This window comes from Rhipicephalus microplus, unplaced genomic scaffold, assembly GCF_043290135.1.
Source record: "Rhipicephalus microplus isolate Deutch F79 unplaced genomic scaffold, USDA_Rmic scaffold_141, whole genome shotgun sequence".
NCBI classification, from domain to species: domain Eukaryota; kingdom Metazoa; phylum Arthropoda; class Arachnida; order Ixodida; family Ixodidae; genus Rhipicephalus; species Rhipicephalus microplus.
Window position 1 is genome coordinate 520,971 of NW_027464712.1, and position 21,589 is coordinate 542,559.

The following is a 21,589-nucleotide window of genomic DNA, read 5'->3' on the forward strand; positions in this document are numbered from 1 at the left end:
TTGCATGTAGAACAGCTAGAGCAATATTTTTTTGATTAATGTAAAGCTCAATCTGTGTATTACAAAGTGCTGAGAGCATGATTTCCATTTGCTGCCCATATAAATATAGAAGGTATTAAATTTCTTTGTATGTGATAGCTATGACATGACTCCTCAACTTTCATAATCGGCAGAATCACTAGTTTTTCTTCAATTTGAAATCTGCTTGCATCACTGCACTTATTGCTAATTGCACTGTCTAGCTATGCAATAATATTTACTTTCTGATAAACACTTTTTTTATTGTCTCCAAAAACAGTAGGGTGGCGGTATTGTGTATCTTCTAAATTGATTGACCTACAATGGAAATTTTTACGTATTTGAAATCAGCAGGAGAAACTACATAAGCATGTACATTTTCATCATGTTTGGTCGACAAATACAGAAAATATCTCCACACACCATGTCCCCACTTAAGGGAAGATGCGAGTCAAAAAGTCGCGGTTTTCCAGAAAATTTTTGCTTTTTTTTCCCAGTTGTATTGGTTTTACTTCTGAAAATATCAAGCTGAAATTTGCACGAGAAATGATTTAAAAATGCTTCCAAGTAGGGAGCGGTGACGTGAGAAATGCGCGAATGTCACCAAAAATGGCATAGTTCGCATTGTCTTGTCGCGAAAAGGACACATTGGCCGCCATTTGCAATCCTGCACGCATGCTGCAAAGGCCTTCCCCTTCACAATCCACTAGTAGCCAGTCCCGTATCTTCATGAAGAATGAACCTAAAACAAGAAAAACAACACATAGGTTACGCGTTTTGAGCATCGCGATAAGCAGCACGAGGCCGCCATTGGTCGGCGGTGCGCTCCGCCTCCTCTTCCCCCTCCTATCTTTCCGGCAAAAGAGCGAAGCCTCGGACAACACAATCGAGTTGTTCGGTGTTTCTCTGCAGTTTTGCGTCATGGCAAGCCCCGAGAAGCGCAGTCTAGATAATTGAAAGTTCAGAACTTGCCCCAAGTATCGAGGGAAACGGCGTCGGACGCTTCACAAAAATTTTTGCATATTTAAAATCTCCATGAAAAACTATATTAATAAAATTTTCAAGTGTCTATGACTAAAAATAAAAAAAAAGTTTTTTCGAGGAGCGTCTCCCATTAACTATAAAAATCGGAGATGTTTCACGATGGAGGGGGGACGTGCCTTAAGAAACTAACTTTCTTGCTTATGGTTGGATATTGATGAAAACTGGCATAGACACTAAGAATGGCCTCGCAGTGCTTTCATACCAATGTTGAGGCGATACCACAGAAACATAATGGGAATCCTTCATATAATATCGTGGTGGTGCAGGAGAATTTATAAAATGACAAGAATAGTTGCTAATTACTATACGCACAGCCAAATGTACGCTGAAGGGAGTTGCATATTCAAGATATTTTTTTTGCAACATTAAAACTTGTATCTAACGTTTTCTACAGTGACGCTGCAATGAGCAGACTTGCACTACACACAAGTAACCCCATGAAAAATTCTTTAGGGAGTAAAATAAAACAGATTGCAGCTCCCTGAACCATGGTTCAAGGAGCATTTCAATACAAACGGAATCAAAATCTGTACAGTGGTTGCCAAGATATCTGCTCCATGAGCTGAGCATAATGCCCCCCCCCCCCCCCCCCCAACAAAATAAACAGTATTGAGAAAACTGCGTTGAAAGTTTCACCTTCTGTTTAGGTCTGTAAAACTCCTGAAAATTGCGATCTTAGGTTTGTTTTGCGATATTTTACTTCTCAGGCATGCGAAATTTGCCCAGTGTCTTTTGTTGCCTATATTTTTTTCATAACCTCCCCTATTTGATCAAGAGAACAAGAATGAATTTCAAACCAAGTTCTCTGTATGAAGGAGTTGTGTGATAGATTTTAATAGAATACAGAATACAGATTGTAATAGAATAATGGAATAGATTGAATAGAATGACATAATAGATTGTAATAGAATAAGGCCACATATAGATATGAATACACATCTATCTTGTGTTCAAACTGTCATCAGCATAATGAAGCATTTCCTGATTCCAAATAATCATTGATTGATTTGTGGGGTTGAACGTCCCAAAACCACCATCTGATTATGAGAGACGCCGTAGTGGAGGGCTCCGGAAATTTTGACCACCTGGGATTCTTTAACGTGCACCCAAATCTGAGTACACGGGCCTACAACATTTCCGCCTCCATCGGAAATGCAGCCGCCGCAGCCGGGAATCGAACCCGCGACCTGCGGGTCAGCAGCCGAGTACCTTAGCCACTAGACCACCGCGGCGGGGCAGATTCCAAATAATCACTAAACATATATAGAGAGAGAGGTTTATTGCACCAGAAAAATGGCTCGCAATATCACAGCCTATGCCTTATTTCCAAATAATGGATAGTTATGGGCAGAAAACTGGTGGCACAGGAATATTTTTTAGCAGTTCATTTAATAACACGAGTAGGGCATGTAAAAATTGGTGCCCCTACTTCATACATGCTCTTTTGTCACCCAAGCAATAAAACACATCATCATACGGCCAGTTGCGGAAACCCTAATCTACGAAGCTTTCATTGTCTCAGAACATTCATAGACGCTCGCGGCGAATCCAACCACGGCTACAAGCACGTATAAATCGCAGCAAGCACAAATGCTTACTGACAGCACACCATATGACTGTGAAGTGCGCAGCCACTTGGACAGTGCAGCCGGTGCGTGATGCACTTGGCAGCGGCATTTAGTGATGATGCATGAAATATGCCTATAATGACAAAAAAAAAATCTGCGCGCACTGCGCTTGGTATCGCATTTTCGTGCTGACGCACGAAACTGCTAGCTGCTGTTCCGAGCAATCCTTGGCAGAGGAGCGGGGGTTGACGAGCTTGACTATGGTGTTCACTGCCGATGCGTACCGTGGCCATCCGCGGTTCTGAGGAGCTAGCGAAAAATGTACTTTGTTGCTTGTGAAGAAGTATGTTGCCACGAGTGCGCTAGTGCGTCGTCGTTGCCGGCAAAGTTCATCTCGCTGTGAGCGGAGTTAGGCCTAAAGACAATTTCGATCACGTGCCGCGCTCGTAGACCACACGCCGGCTCATAGTAATCTGACCAAGCACCCACTTACAGCTCAACACTAAAACGTAATTATATCTTAAGTGATCGCCGAGCCATGAACATGTCCCGAAGTAAAGATTTTCAGCAGCCATGCCCTCGCAGCGCACAAGCAACAGACGACGATCTCCTAGAGCGAGCATCAGGCCAATGGCAAGAAGAGCTAGGGCAACATGGTGGCCACAGCCAATCAGGAACCTTGAAATAACCTTACACGTTTGCTTTCTGTGCACTTTTTTTCAAAGAGGGGAGAGCCAGCTGAGGGGGGAAAATGGAACACGGAAAAATTCTCCTTCCGATGAGCCCGCTCCTGGCCGCAACAAATTTTCTGAAACACTTTTCAGTATACATATTTTGGATTTAGGTAGGGAAAGGTTTACAGAAACTGAAAACAATTTTGAAAAATAGTTTTTTTTTGCCATTTTTCATGATACGAAAGCCCTCGTCCCCCCACAGCAGTAGCATATAAGCTTGCGAAGTGTACCAAGTGACATGGGTCGACCAGACAAAAAAGAAGAGGATTCGGATACGCACGTGCAAAATATTCCACGGTGGCTTGCTTGATAACAGGTGGCTCTAGCTGCACTTCGACCACCTGGATCTCGCATGTCAGTGGCAAGTGGCGCAAGTAGCGCAGCCGCCTGCGGAGCTCCTGCAGCAGAAACACAAGGCAAGGCACAGTTTTAAACCAGCACCAGCCTCATTACCAGAGACAAACAAGCCTCCGTGGTGGCAAGTCATTGAAGCGGCAAGTGTTTTCTATCCAATAATCTTTATTGAACACCTTACGGACAATTCAGGCATTCACGAAATACTTGTAGATTTGTGTGAAAAAAACAAGGGATAAAAAGTAGAATAGATTGAGGGGCCTATCTCGCTTGTTACACTTCCTAATGAAGTCAATAAAAAGCATAATTGCTAGTGTTTCACTTGTCAAAATCATGATGTGATTACAAAGCACGCTGCAGTGAACGAGTTTCCTGCAAGTACTCAAGAGGGAACTCTGGCACTAGTGTCTATGGGAGCTTCAGCGAAAAAAATGACGGGTAGTACATGGACTTGTCTAATCTTCCTACTTTCAGCTCTGTTTCTGCTAAATGGCTTGGAGATGCTTCGTCATGAAACGACAATCACCAAATGTTCAGCAGTTACGCTACAATACCATAACATTTTAGGCTCACCAATTCAAATCGGGTCACGCAATTCTCAACAATTCGTTGTTGTACTGGAAACAAAACCAAAACACAGCAACAACCAAAGCCGAAAATGCGTTTGAAGCCCGAAAGCACGAAGGCTAGGCAAATTTGTGTACTACCCCTAGTTCCCAAGGTGGCTGAATGATCGCAGACGAGTCCCCTCTAGTTAACTTTATAAAACTCTATGTCAGTGTAGGCCTCTGGAAATTCCAACCACCTGGAGCTCTTCAATGCAAGGAAAGCATAGGGAGCATGACTTGCAGCCCTTTATGTGTAGTAACAATTTGACACATGAATAAATAAAATGTCTAAAAAAATTCCTGCTGCTGAGAATCGAACCCACAAGTCTTTTGTTTGTGCATTCAATGCTCTACCAATTACTACAGTTGCTCAATACCTACGCTCTTATATCTTCAATTATGAGCAGAAAACAAAGATCAGCCAGCCAACAACGTGACACGACTTTGTATTAGAGATGAGAGCAGAGCCTGCCCAATGTGCTAAAAATCCTTTGGAGATCTTTCTTCCCCATTAGTGTTTCGTGGAGAAAAATTGAAGGAAGATAAAAAATGAAGGACGCCTCGTTCGAGAAAACTTTACTTAAGTAGATGTTTAAACACTCAGTACTCGCTACTCGATACAATTCGTATACAGCATTGTGCAAGCTACCGACATCCCCCGAAAGCCGAAACAGAAAATAATTATCTATAGCTGTGAAAACAGGACTCACAATGTCAATGGAGGCACCCTCGATCTCCACGATGCGTGCTGTAAATTTCACCGGAGCAAGCTCCAAGGCACCGTACTCGTGTGCCAGCATCCGTGCGTTGAGCGCATGCAGGAACACGGGCTGTCCGTCGGCCGCCTGAAAGTAGTAGAAGCTGTCCCCTCCAGAGACACCATCACGGCAACCGTTGTTGCTAGAGCCATTCTTGGCAGTGCCAACTGGCATCTCCAAATCCTCTGCGCCGACTACGCTGTCCTCGGCGCCACTGCTGCCGCTGCTAATGCGGCGCTCGCGGCCACGCACTTGAGGGGAGTCTGCAACATAAGCTTTGATATCACACAGATATGGCTACATTATCACATGAAAGAAGGGGCTACATTCATGTGACGTTTTTCACCAATGTTTATGTGGAACGCACATCAGCAAGTACCAAATATCAACAAAAGTAAATCCTACCATAACAGTACAGTCGAAACCCGCACTAACGAAACGCCGCGAGTAGGAAATCCCCGCGGCAACGAAATATTTCTGGATCCCCGGCCAACGTTCATAGAAGCCCATGTATTTCGTATCTCGCGGCAACGAAACGTTTTTGGACAGCGATCCCGCATTAAGGAATTTTCTACCAGGGTGCGGGCCTTATTTTACTTTTCCGCCGAAGGTTAACTGCCGAAAATATGCTCGTATGCGTGTTATGCGCATTTAAAATTTGTAAACGTCTGCTTTTGCCGTGCTAGCGTGGCTACCGCCATTTTTGTTTACTTAAATTGGTGATGGGGTCTGTGTCCAGCAACATGCCTGGCCACACTGTAGCAGGCGATGGGAAATGATTAGGCTGGAGTACAGATGGCGCCGTCGGACGAGCTCAACAGGCCGAAGCAACAACGAGCAGTTGGAATCAATCAAAACGATGAAGAGAAACGATGAACTGGTGGCGTAGTTGAGATGAAGTTACAATGGCGCCCGAGAAAAGCTTGACACCAGAAGCGGATTCTCCGTTGATCGCGGAAAAAGAACAGCAAGAATATCATCATCATGTTAAGCAGCCTTGCAGCGACAACATTAGGGGGCGACACAATCCCATCCTGCATTGCTTCCGTCATTTCGTCACTTCCGTAGCCTCACACACGGGAGTGCCGCGAGTTGTGTTGTATGTGGCTGTTTGCGTGAAAGTGCTGTGGGTGGCTACCGGCACATCGGCTTTTGCTAAGATGCCCCCGCCAGCCAAAAAGCGGAAGTTTCTGTTGCTTCACGATAAGGCTGCTGTCATTGCCGAAGTTGAAAAGGGCAGGAAGAAGGATATCGCTGAAGAGTATAGAATTGCGTGCAGCTTGCTTTCGACCATATAGAAAGGCAAAGATGCCATTCTCGCTGCGCTTGATAATGGCGCACGTGCGCAGAACAAGACGGTGGCGGCAGCGGCCTTTCTGGACGTCGATATAGCGGTCTTCGCGTGGTTTTGTGAATAGCATGCCAACACAGTGCCACTGTCGGGAAAAATTCTACAAAAGAAGGCACTGGACTTTGCCAGCATTCTCGGGCACGACCAGTTCCGAGCGAGCGTTGGCTGGTTGGGCCGCTCTAAAGTCTCGGTGCGAAGGGAGAGCGTTGAAGTTGTTGCATGGCAAGGGTCGGCAAAGTAAGTTGACCGACTTCTGGCAATAAATTTTCGTCCTGCTGGCCGTATCACTGTTTTTATGTCTCATACTCGCGGCAACGAAATGAAGTTTGAGAGTATAGTCGAAACCCGCAATAACGAAATAGCAAGGGAAACCGAAAGGTTTCGTTCTCGCGGGTTTCGACTGTACTCTCAAACTTCGTTATAGAAAGTTGCATCTGGCACAAAAATACCTCGTTATAAATATATATTCTGAACACTCCATCAATGACAAAACTATTCGTTACTTTTTTTTATAATCAATAATTCGTAATATTGGGTTCGTTATCAGCTAAACCCTTTTATAAGAGGCAAGCTCTGGGTAGAAATGAGTGTACCCATTTGTCTCTTATACCAGTGTCTCTTATATAGGGGTTCCACTGTATTGAGATCTTTGAGTGTACTAAATATAAATAACTGTCTTTTCGTAATGACAGCCAAAACTAACTGAACAGCTCGCAACATGCTGACAAGCTCTAGTTTTTTTTTTTTTTAAGGGGAGAGGAGGGGCTTGAGGAATAAAACGGTTTTCTACTAGGCTCAATATTTTGGGCAATCAAACTTTCTGGCAGACTCCCAAGAGTCCAAAGTATCAATTAAATTATCACTTTAGAATGACCTGTACAGTTTCACTTCGCAGAGAGGCAAGCCTCACATACCCAAATGCCCAACACTATCAGTGCGAGATTTTTCAAGCAGCCACACTGACCTGAAAGTGGGATGTTTGTCATGTCGGGCACCTGGTCACCATTGTCGTCGTTGGTGTTGTTCGGAGACTGTTGCTGGTCTCCGCACACCGGCACCTTAATCGAGGAATGCACGGGAGAACAGAAAACAAAGGTTACACTAAAGCTTCTTCTGAAAAGTGTATTTTATGGCTTGTGGAAATAGTGAATTTTAGGTTCAACACGAAATTGAAGCAAATAGCGGTTCGGGCAAACAATTTCAAATAGAGTTCAAATAGTCTACATGCGTATTATACAGGAAAATGGGCATATTTGGACCTAACTCACCTGCACTTTTTTTTTTAAGTGAAACTAGGCCTGTGCCAATGGCATTCTTTTTGGTTCAAAGGAAGTGGAAGCAACTTGCAATAGTCACATAGCTTGACTTTCGGAATAATGAAAGTGATAACATGTAAAGTGTCCTTTTAAAATTCACTAGACTTAGAGCATATGAGCCAGTATAACAAGTAATTAAGGTTAAAAATACGAGGGATCAATGAGAAAGTAATACAGTAGAACTTTGATTATACAGTCGAATCTCAATAATTCGAACTCGAAGGGGCCCGAAAATTTGTTCGAATTAAAAGAAGTTCGAACTAATGAAAGCTAAATAAACGGGGGCTCTCCATGCAGTGGTGCATGTGCATTGAGCCAACACACATGAGGGGGAAGTTTGAGAAGACTTGCATTTATTCACAAATCACAGGACATCCATCTTCTATTGAAGTAATTGGTGATGCGTGTCTGCACAGTTTACCTTGCAGTGATTCAATCAATTTCGCACACAGCTTGCAAAGCATTTTTACTTCGACTTCGGCATTCTCCTGGCAAGAGAAGTTGCGCGCGGAAGTGTCCAACGCCGACAATCTCTACAGACGAAGGCAACGACTGCGTAGCGGAGCCTCTCTGCTACTGCTCTGCTCTCCGCTACGCAGCTGCAGCATGGCCAGCATGTGACCAGAAAGGAGGAGCGTCTCCACGCAGAGAGAAACAGATCGGCATTTGAGAGAAAATCAACACTCAACTACAGTGTACTAGAAGGGGGCCGTGGAATGAACGAGGCGGCTGCGCCGCATCTCGGCTGATTCTCCGGTGGGTGACAGTAGCGGCGGCGTGTAGTCGCTTGGTACTGAAGATCTTGGGAGCGTCTGCAGTGGGAGCATGCGCTCCATAGCCTGCGACAGCGTATAATTGCTCGTTTTTAAAGCGTTTATTGCGTTTCTGAGGCTTTAGTAGTGTATGCACACCTGCTACGTGCCGTGGCGCACAAGAGATTGTGCAGGCACGCCAAAATTGCTTTGAGACATTCACTGTTTGAAGAACCCGCCGACCGCTCCCCCTACGAAAACAAAAAACAAAACACGCACACATGTACAATAAGAATTTGCACGGATCCTCCTAGCTTTTCGCTCAAGCAGTGCTTTGAGTTGCGCTAGATCATAAGTGGCTACTGGCGAACTACAAAGAAAGGAGAAGTATCAAAACTCAAGACTGCGACTAAATCACATGCTCGTTTTGTCGGCAGTTTTTACGATACGCAGAGCACTATTCCTCATACAAGTCCACATGCGCTCGATTGTTTCATGTGAAACCTGAGTGTAAGTAAAGTTGTCGCAACATTGATATCGGTGACTCGATCAGTTTTATCATGCCAGTTTTGTGGAAAATAGCAATCAATGCCTTCTGAAATGCTTATGTTGTGCTTTTGCGCTTACATTGCTTCATTTATGCAAGCTCTAAGTGGTTATTATAGCAGAAGTCCGAGCCTGGGAGCCGAGCTGAAGCAACGCGTGTACCTCCAAACATATTATAAAATGCCGGTTGTATATATAGCCCGTCTTTTAATCTGCGTAAATTCACTGTAACCAGTTCTCATTTTGTATCGACTGCTTAAGGGGGGACGCGGCTTTGGGATCGCGAAAAATGGCAAAAAAATCGATTTTTTGAAACTCAAGTTTTCAGTTTCTGGAACCCTTTTTCTATCTGGTTCCAAAATATCTACACTGAAAACCGCGCAGAAGTGCTTCGGAAAATTCGTTTCACCCACCTAGGTAGCAAAAATATTTCTGGAAATGGCGAGAAAACGGCGATTTTCAAAAAATAATAGCTTCGCTATGCTTGGGCCGGGAGCCGGCTTCTTGGGCTCATCGGAAAGAGCATTTTTCCGTGTTTAACTTTCCCGCCTCAGCTGGCTCCTCCCTTTAACAACAAGCGAGCAAAAAGCAAATGTTTGAAGCATGACCTACTACACTCCTGACCTGCCCAGAGAGCACCTCTTCCAGCGCCCACGTTCTAGTTCATACCTTCTGCCGCTAGGGCCGTCACCTACGAGCGGCGTGGCGCTAGGCAGCACCTGTTCGCTGTCGTCTGCTTCAGCCATCGCTGTGGCAGTGCAAATCGTTCTTATTGTGCATGAATTGTGTATGAATGTGTAAAATATGGCAAATAAAGCGATATGATTCCTCGTCAGAGTTGGCTGCATTCGTGTGGACGTTTGAAGCAGAAATAGAACCGTAAAAAAAGCACACAAAGGGTCACAGTGGCAAGCAGACGGGAACTTTTCTACAAATGAAGGAAAATTTATTATGAAAATATTTCTTGAATGAAAACGTAGTCCAACGAGATAAAAAAACTATTGTTAGGCATTCATTGTTCACACTGAATCACGATGGTTCCAGACGATACGCATACACAAATTGCAGAAGATACGCAGAAACACAGTAGGTCGTGTGCAGAAACTTGCAGACGGCAGATAGCTGCAGTAGTCAGCTCTAATAGTGGCCGCGTGCAGTTTTTTTTTTTTAGATGAGCTGACACCTCAAATGTAAGTATGGTGTATTGCTGCGTGCCATATTGCAAATCGGAACAAGGCAAACAAAGTAAAGTAAGTTTTCACGAGTTTCCTGCCACAGACATACGGGAAGAATGGATCGAGGCAATTGGAAGAAAAGGTGAGTCTTGTGTTTTTGAGAGTCGTTTCAATTCAGAACGAGTTGCAAGCTAGCAAGAAGCACCAGGGTGCTTTAGTAAACTTTATTTCCGTGTGTTATGCTAATTCACTGAGCTAAAAAACATGAAAGCTTTTTTAAAGTACCGCGGCTAATATGGCAGGCTCCACAAATAGTGCCAAGAAATTTAAATATAGCACACAAGAAAAAAGTAAATATACGAAATCTGTAAATTATGTAAAAATGCGTAGCGGTGGGTTGCGAGGGGTTCGAGCACCCTTCCCGAAGGCTGCCTCAACAAATGCCGCCGAAATCCATAAAAAAATTAATGATATGAAATATTTACGTGCTGCCTCCACAGTTTGTCTCTCTGTGTGTGTGTGTGTGTGTGTGTGTGTGTGTGTGTGTGTGTGTGTGTGTGTGTGTGTGTGTGTGTGTGTGTGTGTGTGTGTGTGTGTTTAGCGATGGACAACTCTTGAACACTGGGTGTCACTGAAGTTAGCGACCGAATTTGGTCAAATGTATTTCTCATCTCAAACCTCTATCTTCCCATACAGCTTTGTTCGTTTCTGTATAAGCTTACTTAAGGTAATTAGAAACGTTACGCCGGTAACGAAATGTGGCGATTAACTGTTCACTCTATATAGGGCTGGCAGGCGGTCGGGTATAATGACATAATTGAAGTCCTTCGTGCAATGAGCCCATCGGCTCTGTGAGGGTTAAGAGACCCAGCCGGTGAAACCGAAATGAGGAACCTGGAATAATCAGCGACAGATACTCTATTTATGTGCGTGCTGCATCTGAGATTACATCATGCATGACAAAGATTCGTTTTGGAGAATGCAAAAGAACAAAAACCACTGAAGTCATCGTCGTCAACGGCGGAGTCATTGTACAGGTTAGAGGTTTGCGCTCTAAACCAAGACCAAGGCGCTCAAGTGCGCCTCGGTTTCGGCTCTGTCGTATTGGGTCGCGCTTCGTTACTGAGCAGCCATTAGGAAATTCAGCTTTGTTATGAAACCTTGTATAGCCAATGAGCTCTTCGAATAAAGGGCTTCAAGTATGCCACTGGACTCGACCACGTACCATCACTAAACATCAATCGACGAATGTAGTCATCTAAAAAGACATTTACAAAGGCTGCGAGAAAATATGAAAATGCACTAAATGGGTATACAGGTACTTCCCCAGAATAAAATCGTGGCTATGCTTTTTCTTAACCTCCCCATTTGGCTTGTTACATTTTGGAAAAATTAATTACAAACAAGGTGTTATGGACTGTTATTTTGCAATCTTGCTAGCCATGCGTATACGCCTTTACCTTTGATGAAGGTTCAGGAAAGCATCGCTGGGAGCCCAGCGACCGGTCGAAGGTATGCAGCCTGCATTTTACCGCTGAAGATTACAGAACAGTGACGAAAAGGAAGATGTTGAAGCCCACAGCCGTGCCTTCCTTATTTCCCGCTTCTCCTGATCCACGTGGGCAAGATCCAATGCCGCGGAAAAAGCGGCTAAAACGAACGCAGGGGGAAACAACGCTGGCACCCATACAAGTAAAAATACTGTAAGTAAAACTTGAAGTCTAACACAACAACGGATAAGAATAATGTTAGCAGTATTCCCTTATGCGTTTAGCGGGACAATATATCTGTCATGCTTCGCTATTTTTTCGGCTTAACAGGGGAACGTCCAACGCAGATTCTTCTCAAGAAGAGCGAGCATCAGCGGAGCCTGGGGAAGTATATAGTTCTGAAAACCCAATTGAAACTGCACAAGAGGCCGAGTGGTTGCATTTTCCATCAAGTCAGGACAACATGGAGGACTGTAGTTCAGTTATACAAGGGGAACACCAGAAGAGGCCAGTGCGGCGCTCCATGACGTCGCAAACGTCGATCGGTTTGAAGAAGATGCGCTCCCTGGTCGCGGCAACTAAGACGTTGCGGCGGAAGTGCAGCAGGCTGAAAGAAATGAACAGTAATTTGCATTCACAGCTAGAGAAGCTAAAGAAAGATTTTTTCGAGATGAAAGCCCTCGCCGAGGCGAATGGCGCTCTAACGCTGCAGGTACGCAGTTACGTCAGTGGACGAATGTTATATTAATCCTTTTATATTCGCACTTAATTTTAAATGACTCTGAACATAATAACAATTTAGGAGTAAGTCAATTCTATCAACATCACCCGTACTACGAGAGGACGTCCGGTGAGCGAAGGAATTCTCGAAACTATAAGAGATTGTAAAGGTGGCGATGCTACCCTTAAGTTCTCGCGCATCGGCTAGCAGTGACGTCATACTTTGACGGCCTCAGGTAATGTCTAAGACTGCTGTGTTAGTAGATGCAAGGTCTGAAGTAGCAAGTTTCAAAGAAATGTTCTCAGCCAATGCGGCCAAGTACACAAGGAGCGACGCAACATAAAGCGACGTGCACGTGTCGAAGATTGTTCGCCAAACTCAGAACATTAAACCTAGTCTTAATTTTTTCTGTTCTAATAGTCGTATGATCGGAACAGGAACGATAGAGAATTATCAGGTACTCATTTATCAGTCTATTAACTTAGTGTCCCTATACTTTTTTGTAAGAAACGTCAGAAAGGGGAGGATGGAAGCTTGCAGTAAAAAACCTGTGAACAGGGGTTGTTCCCATTCTTTAATCGCTGTTTACACACACACAAACACTGAAAATAATCATGAACCAACTCGCTTAATCAGTAGTTTTAGCAAAGTTGTTTCGAGGCGGCGTTTCGACAAGCAGGCTTGTTTTCTGAAAGACTGAAATACAATTATAGCCTTAAGGATGACAAGTCCGCTGTCATGATGTCTGCTCGAGAGAAACTCTGTTTATAGATTTTCTTCTTCATATAAATTTACGTGACATTTTAGTGTACGCCGATGCTGGCAATCTTTCTGGTCATACGAAGGTGTAGGCCTGACATAAGGACACGGAATAAAAGAAGGTTGGTGGGTAAGCGCGCACATGAGCAAGTGTTTAAGATACGAAGGTCGGTGTGTACCCCCTTGCGTGATTGGCGCACCCCGAGTTTATTCCTTTATCCTGCGAACAACGAGTTCAAATTTCTGTCGTCGCAAACAATTAGGGACATTGGACTGACAACTGGAAAGACAGTAATTTGCAAGCTGTGTTGTGTTGGTGCTATGGGCCGATCGGTTTATGCTCGTACAGGAAGCCACGCTTGACGCACATGTGATGTCTGCCTTATAAACTTGAGCGAGCAGCATTGCATTCAAAAAGGAAGGAATGGTTTGGAAAGTGTAAGTGAACAGTTTCCGCTAGTCCGTATGTGTGAGTCGGTGGCCGGTTACTGAACATGACGCAAGTCTGAAGTTGCGCAATTCATTAATGTAGCATAGCTGCAATTGAATGTCCACGTGGTGACATGAAACATCTATTATTGTCTTAAGAGTAAACGCATATCTTTTCTCGCGATTATGAATTGTTGAATAAGGAATGATGCCAAATGCAAGGTTTCGACAATCAGGTGCACTATTCTTTGTCAGGACAGCAACAGCCTCCTTTAGTAGCGTGTGTGTGAACGTTTGCTCACTCTCCCACAACATCTAAACTTGTCTTGACAAGGGCAAGTCCAGTACGTAAATGTCGAATTGTTGGATGCGCCGGCATTCCCTGCTCTACGATGTTTCAGCGGGTCAAGCTTCCATTCTCCCCTGCACTTCCGCTTTCTTCCAGTATGTTATCTTGCGCGTGATTTACGCATTTCAACTGCCCTTTCATCATCAGGAAATGCTGGACGAGAACGACAAGAAGGCTGAATTTTTGAAGGAGCAATTGCAATGCCTGCGTGAGAAAAATCACCGTTGGAAAGAGGTGACCATCAGGCAGGCCATAATGTGGCAAGCTAAATCACCCTGCGGGTACGAAATGTTGCGGAGGTCTGGGTGCCTCACCCTTCCAAGTCGCATGACACTGAAGCGTTACATTGGCTACTGTACTGGAGCAGTTGTTTCGTCGCTAATGAAGCAAAGGCTGCACACGGAAAGCACACACTTGTCCGAACGGGTACGTTACTTCGATCAGAATTATTTACAATATGCACGCGAATAACGAAGGAAGCAGCGCACGCGGCAGTGTTTGACTGATCAAAATACATGCTAGTATAGCCGAATGAAAAGTGATTTAAAGTGAATAAACAGGGACCAGACCTGTGGCAAGGATTACTCGAACGTAAGATGTATTGTTTAAGAGTATACGGCAGTGCGCTATGTTTGCTCTAAACCCTAATCATTTCTGTTAAATTATGGGTCATGTACGGAACAACAAAGAAGGTTATTTATATAATTAACTGTCTCCGCCGATATATAACGCATGTCTGTTAACAGTGAATTCCCCCCCCCCCCCATTTTTTTTGTTAGGAAAAAATGGGCTCTTTGATTGTGGATGAAATGTCTTTAAAGCAAGCACTGACGTACGAAAAAAAAGGAGACAAAGTCCATGGCCTAGTCGAAATGGGAGGCCTAGAAAAAGAAGTGGGCATTCAGAACGAGCTGGCCACACACCTTCTCGCCTTTGTATTTGTAGGCTTATCAACGCACTACACGTAAGTGAATCATCACTTTGTCTATCACTATACGTTTCGCTGTGACTGAAAGACTAACCCCACCTATAGATATAAAAAGAAAACGTTGTCTTTAATTAACCAATGATGTGCTATTCCGCGACCAGGGCTGAAAGTCTGGGGAGGGGCAGGGGGAGTCGTCTTCTATTTTTTAAGGAGGGCTCCCCCCCCCCTTTCCCCCGGCAAGTCAACTTTAGCATTGTGCACTTATTTGACAAGCACTCGAGATGAGCAATTGGCTCTCCTCCTCTCTCCAACGGAGTGAGATTTTAAGCCCAGCTGACACCGACGCTACAGAATACTGCTAATTTTTATCTTTTTCAGGCTACCCGTGGGATATTATTTCACGCAGTCAGTAAAAGGAGACCACCTGCATCAACTAACACTTGAAGTAATTAAGTCCATCGAAGAAGCAGGATTCCAAGTGGTCCGACTTGTAGCTGACAACCACGCTTCGAACAAAAAGATGTTCACCATGTTAGGGAATGGTCGTATGATGCCAGTTGTGCCGTAAGTTGCTAAGTATATATTTTTGCTCTCAGCTCGCATTAAGCTGTGCGCAATGCCTAGTGTAAATATTTTTTTATATGTATTCGCAGTGTGCCCTCAATGTATGCATGGATCGAATCCCAGCTGCGGCTGCTGCTTTTCCGATGGAGGCGGAAATGTTGTAGGCCCGCGTTCTCAGATTTGGGTGCACGTTAAAGAACCCCAGGTGGTCGAAATTTCCGGAGCCCTCCACTACGGCGTCTCTCAAAATCATATGGTGGTTTTGGGACGTTAAACCCCACATATCTATCAATCAATGTATGCACGCGCATGCATGCCGTGTTTGAGTGAAAAAAAAAACAAAAGACTTGGTCGCACAAAAAAAAAAGCCTGTATCAGCATCAGAGCCCCCCCCCCCCCTTCTTTTTTTTTAATCAGCGCTGCCATATAAGAAAGCCGTGTCCATAACAAGATTGCTATCAACAGTACAATCGCTGTAAATAGCCCGTCTTTACAAATCAATTGACGTTACGCGTTTGCGTAATGTATGCGCACCTGCATGCGACTGTATGAATGGGTGAGTATACTTAAAGTTTCGGAAGATTTAAGGTGTAGGTAATCTCAATAAAACACACACACAGACCTGCAGGATCATGGCATGAGTGGAGAAATTTTATAATAAGGTAATAATTAACAACGCACACGTCCTTCGAATGGCTAACATTTACATTACTTTGGTAAAAAACAGAAAACCGTATATGCAACTAATTATTCACACCGCAAACGCCGCCTTTCTCCAATTTATTTATTCATTTTTTTTTGTTGTTGTTGCAGACATCCAATGGATATGAATCGGAGGCTCTTCCTTTCTTTTGACCACTGCCACATCCTGAAAAATCTCCGCAACCAGATGTTGTCCACCAAACGCGTTCTGTTCAACAATGGGCATTACTACAGCCCCACGTATTTGAGAAAGTTGCTGGACATAACAGAAAAACAGTCGTCGTTCAAGCTTGTTCGGAACCTTACGCAGAAGCACGTTTACCCGACGAACTTCGAGAAATTAAGCGTGAAGAGGGCCGTTGAAGTGTTCTCTCCACAGGCATGTATAAGAAAAGGTGTAAACCCATTTAGCGTTAGTGTCACACACTCCCAGATTCTCTGTATTCCTTGTAGACATCACAATGCGTGACGCACACAGGTCATGCAGGAAATGCCTTTTCGTTAGCTGTAAATTATGTATGCTTCCTGCAACCTGTATTACACAAAAAAATACATCTAATTGAGCTAGAATCATGCTCGCAGTTTTCTATCAGTAGTGACGTTTATACTTCTCAAATTCTTTGGCGCGCTCGGGCAAACTTTTATGCGCTAATATTACGCCACAACTCATTTTACATCATATTACGTCAAGTGAATGTTCATGCAGAAGCAGAAAAAATTTTGCAGCTTTTCGTTCAAATGAAGCAGTACAAAAACTGCCTTTTAATAGTAATTCACCGCAAACGATACGTGAATATTCATGTTAGTTTCTGGTTTATTTGTTTGTAGAACCCAAACGGAAGCAAATGGTGAAAATGTAATTCAATACGTATATAACTGCTAACATATTTATCAGTATGGTCACATAAAAACATGCACATGAGCTGCTGCTACTGCTGCTGCTAACAGCGCATGGTTATCTGAACATACAATTTCCCTTTCTTAACGAATGTACCTGCGCGTATTGCTTACCACACAATAATTACGTATCATTAGAGCTTCTATAAATATATGTTCACTAACACAAACTCACTTAAAAGTGCACGTTATTGATGACTGCAGTGCCACTTGTAACTCGTCTCACTTGCTGTATACGAACGTCCAAGCTTAGAAACCTCTCTCTAAATAATTCCGATCATTTTTAATATGTCGCGTCTCCTTGGTTTCTAGGTGACATCGGCCTTACGATACCTCTTACAATACGGCCGCAGATTTGGCATTTTCGGGTTTGAAGACTGCCTGCCAACCATCGAGCTGATGGAAATGATATTTAAATGGTTCACCATACACAACATAAGAAATACAACCTTCCACGTAGTAAGCCGGGACCAAAACAGGATGCCGTTCAGTTCCCCAGATGATGACAGGTACATTCCATTTATCCCGCTAGGTTTCATATTTTCTACAATAAACTGCTTTATTTTCAGGTTGATATGGCTGGAGCAGGAATTTCTGCCCTTTTTCGCAGCATGGAAAGCCGCGGCACCACATAAGAGGGCATTCATATCTCTTGAAACATACGAAGCTCTCCAACTGACCACAATGTCCACAGTACAGTGCACACAATTTCTCATCCGTTCAGGTTTCCTATACGTGTTGACTGCCAAATTCTCCAGTGACCCTGTCGAAGCACTTTTTTCCACCATCAGACAGCTTCAAGGAAGCAACGATCAGACAGACGCCCGTGCTGCGCTTTCATCACTGCAGAAAGTCCTCGTGATGGGAATGATGCACTCATCACCAAGCGGCAGTACAGAGCAAACAACGTCTCCTCTTGGATCGCCCAGTGCAAGGCAGGCGTCGTGCTCCACAGCAGTAAAGCAAGCCGGACAACCTCTGGAAATGCACTCGCTAGTAAACCAGAATCAAGGGTCGTCAGGCGAGTGCGCGGCATCGACATCTGCTACTATAACCCAGACGATGCGGCCACATCTAGAAGCCCTGCAGACTTGCCGTGGTGCGCTTTTCATATCTCGTTGATTCCGTGTAATGGAATGATTTACATTATTTAAAAATTATTACACACCGTCCAACAATTCCCCACTATACGATATTATGCATATATTATAAACTCTGCGCTGCTTACTGTGTTACATGCAAGCCGCGTGAGGCAGCGTTTGCGTCAGTGCACGATGTAGATGAAAACATGCTTCTCAATCAGTTATACTGTGTATGTATGTAACGATAAGTCCATGGTACAAGCAGGTACTATGGCTTACATTTAAAAATATAACATGCTTTCACCAGGCGCCCACACAACTCGACTAACCGACGTCCCTTTCCCGCAATCGGGGAAGAAATTTTCGGCGGTTTTGAATCGCTGTCATAACTGGCACACAGATGATGGCATGGCTCGTTTGCGTTCGCCTTACTCTCTTGAGATGCTGTCCCTTCCTAATCCCGTCGTCTTTCTCTTGCTTCTTCTCCTAGATTTTTTTTTATTTTTAAACGTTTCTCCCTCAGTTTTTTTTATGTTGTTGTTTATACTATTCTCCGGACTTCTTCCCTCCTGTCGTGACAAGCTATAAATCGACGCGGAAAATGTGTAAATATTATTATACCTTGAAAAAGACGGGGCTCTCCCGACGCAAACGTCGGCTGAATGAACAGTTATCTTGATGATATGTGGGGTTTAACGTTCCAAAACCACCATATTATTATGAGAGACACCGTAGTGAAGGGCTCCAGAAATTTCGACCACCTGGGGTTCTTTAACGTGCGCCCAAATCTGAGAACGCGGGCCTACGGCATTTTCACCTCCATCGAAAGTGCAGCCGCCGAAGCCGGGATTCGGTCCCGCGACCTGCGGGTCAGCAGCCGAGTACCTTAGCCACTAGACCACCGCGGTGGGGCAACAGTTGTTATCTGAAAGCGCATTAACATCCATATATATATATATATATATATATATATATATATATATATATATATATATATATATATATACATATATATATATATATATATATATATATATATATATTTCTCATATTTTGTATACGGACACGTGTCGGTTTAATCATGCATGCTTATCTATATACTGATAAAATTCTTGCACACTTTTCATTTCTACCTTCCCACAGGTGCCCCACAGCCAGGCATAAGGGCCAGCACGCTTGGCCTTATAGCGGGCTTCCTGGTGAAAGCAGCTGAGGATTGCATTACTTGCGACGACTGCATCGGCAAAATCAAGGCTCCCAGCTCATCTGGACCAGCTACTGCTGTGATATTTAATTTAGACAGGGGAGGGCTTTCATACCCAACGATCTCATTTCTTTCCTTTGTGAGCACTCTAGAAAGGGCCGCGGAAGCATTTGCGCCATTGGCCATTTCCAAAAAGAGGCCGATGGCACTTTTTGTGCAAACTGTGCTACCTGCAGTGGCCTTGAACCCTCTTTTCAGCCATAAAGGCGCTACTAGCGAGCACCGAGAAGCCATGGCGCGGCTAGTGTTGCAAAAATTTAGCCGTCCTTTCTTCTCAAACTACGTGCGGGACAAAACAGCCAAAGAAGGAAAGAGAAAGAGAATAGCCGAAAAGCCAAAATCTCGCAAGATTTTAAAAGTTTAGTTGCATGCCTCCATTGTATCATGTACGCGCCCAGAACCTTGCTAGCACATTTTATTGAACTATGACCCAAATGCACGCAGCTCTGTACGCGTACATATGTTTTTCTTTATTGCAGACACAAGCCGTCACTGTGTGCCAGCAAGTAGGATATTCTTCGAAAGTGCAGAAACTTTGTTTGAAACATCAGCTTTAACTGGCATATTGTGGCACGCATAAGTAAAGCGACAAATGTGTTTTGTTTCATTTTGAAGTGCTGTAACATTGCTCGAATCACACGCATACACTCGCCAAATTCTTTTAGCAGAAACCTTGATATCACTTTGAGGGATCTGCTTTTCATTGACAAACGAGTATAATGGCACATTTTCAGCATGTGTACGCGCCCCAACTGCGGGTGTCGCCCTTGGGCGCTATCAATCAAACATAACCACTAGTACAACAAAGGCGGTACTATTCCGCCCTAAAAATAAGTCTGTTAATGAAAACATACATTTCAAGTATGGCGATACTATTATTGAGTTAGTAAATTGTATAAAAATTCTTGGAGTTACATTTTCGAGCAATATGCTTTGAAACGATCGCATTTACAGTGTGCTGGGTCAGTTATCTCGCGTAGAGGGCACGGTGTACAGTGGCAAAACTGTTCTACTATACAAGGTAAAATTCTTACTTTATAAATGACTGTTCTGTTGGCATCTTGCTTATTGTTTCTTGGTATGAAGGACTACGACTAACACGCGCTTACAAAAACTGTACCTGATGCAAAAGACGTATATTAGAATAATTTTTTACTGGTCGTATGATGCTCGCAGAAGTGAATTGTTTCAACAGGCTGGAATACCACCCCTACATCGTCTCTACGATTTTAAGTTAGCATTGGTGGTCAGGCGTCAATTTCAAGAAAGTCGACATTATTTGTACGACCTCTCGAAACTGCAGCCAAATAATTTGTTCGAAACATGACATAAAGAAACATGGAAAATAAAAACTTCGAGAACAAACTACTCCACAGATAGGTTGTTCTACACAGTTTCTACGTTAATTGATAAATATGTGAAAGCTGGCATAGATTTCTTACTCTGTACCCGAACTCAATTGCACGATATACACATGTATAGTTTTCAAGATTTCTTTGCAGTTGCTACATTGTTATCATGGTTGCTATTTTTATTTTTAGAATTTGAACTTGATATTTTTGTAATTGTTGCTTAGATAACATTGCTAACTGTTTGCCAGTGCTGTCGTGCTAAAGGCGTCTGTGGGCCTATGTCAAGCTGCCTCTTTCGAAGAGCAGCTTTTACCTGCCGCTGTCCTTCATCAAACTATTGATGAAAAATAAAACATTATTATTATTATTATTATTATTATTATTATTATTATTATTATTATTATTATTAACTATGCTCGACAAGATGATGATAATGATGACGATAAAAACTTTATTGGGGTCGCAATGTGTTGCCCTCGATAGGCACATCACTGCCTTTACCATATCGTCTCATCGCACGGACATATAAAATCATAGAAACGCGCATCGGCCAGCGCTCCCCGTTCCAGCAGACAAACTCCCGTAGCGAAATTTGACGCACAATTTTTGTTGTGTAGGTCACAGTAAGAGTTAAAGCTTCAATTCCTGTGTCTCTCCTTGATATGCGTCCGTGGGCGTATGTGCATTATTCTCTTCTATCAATTGACTACAAGTGTAACACCTGTCCAGGGCGAGTGTCCAAGGTAAGTGCTCAACAGGGGCACTGCGTTTCACCTGACGCGTCCTAAACAACCTAAAATCAGTTTGATATTCTATTACCAATGAGTA

The 21,589-nt window shown here is 43.6% G+C and overlaps 1 protein-coding gene across 1 annotated transcript in view; it reads right to left on the reverse strand.

The window, feature by feature from the left end:
- The window catches only part of LOC119175636 (E3 ubiquitin-protein ligase RNF10), an 88,097-nt gene that overhangs the window by 47,337 nt on the left and 19,171 nt on the right, over positions 1-21,589 (reverse strand). Inside the window, exons 8-10 of the mRNA XM_075885425.1 lie at positions 7,400-7,493; positions 5,037-5,347; positions 3,645-3,762 (exon numbers count right to left, since the gene is read on the reverse strand). Coding sequence (XP_075741540.1) covers positions 3,645-3,762; positions 5,037-5,347; positions 7,400-7,493 — 523 coding nt within the window. The remainder of the gene's footprint in view (positions 1-3,644; positions 3,763-5,036; positions 5,348-7,399; positions 7,494-21,589) is intronic.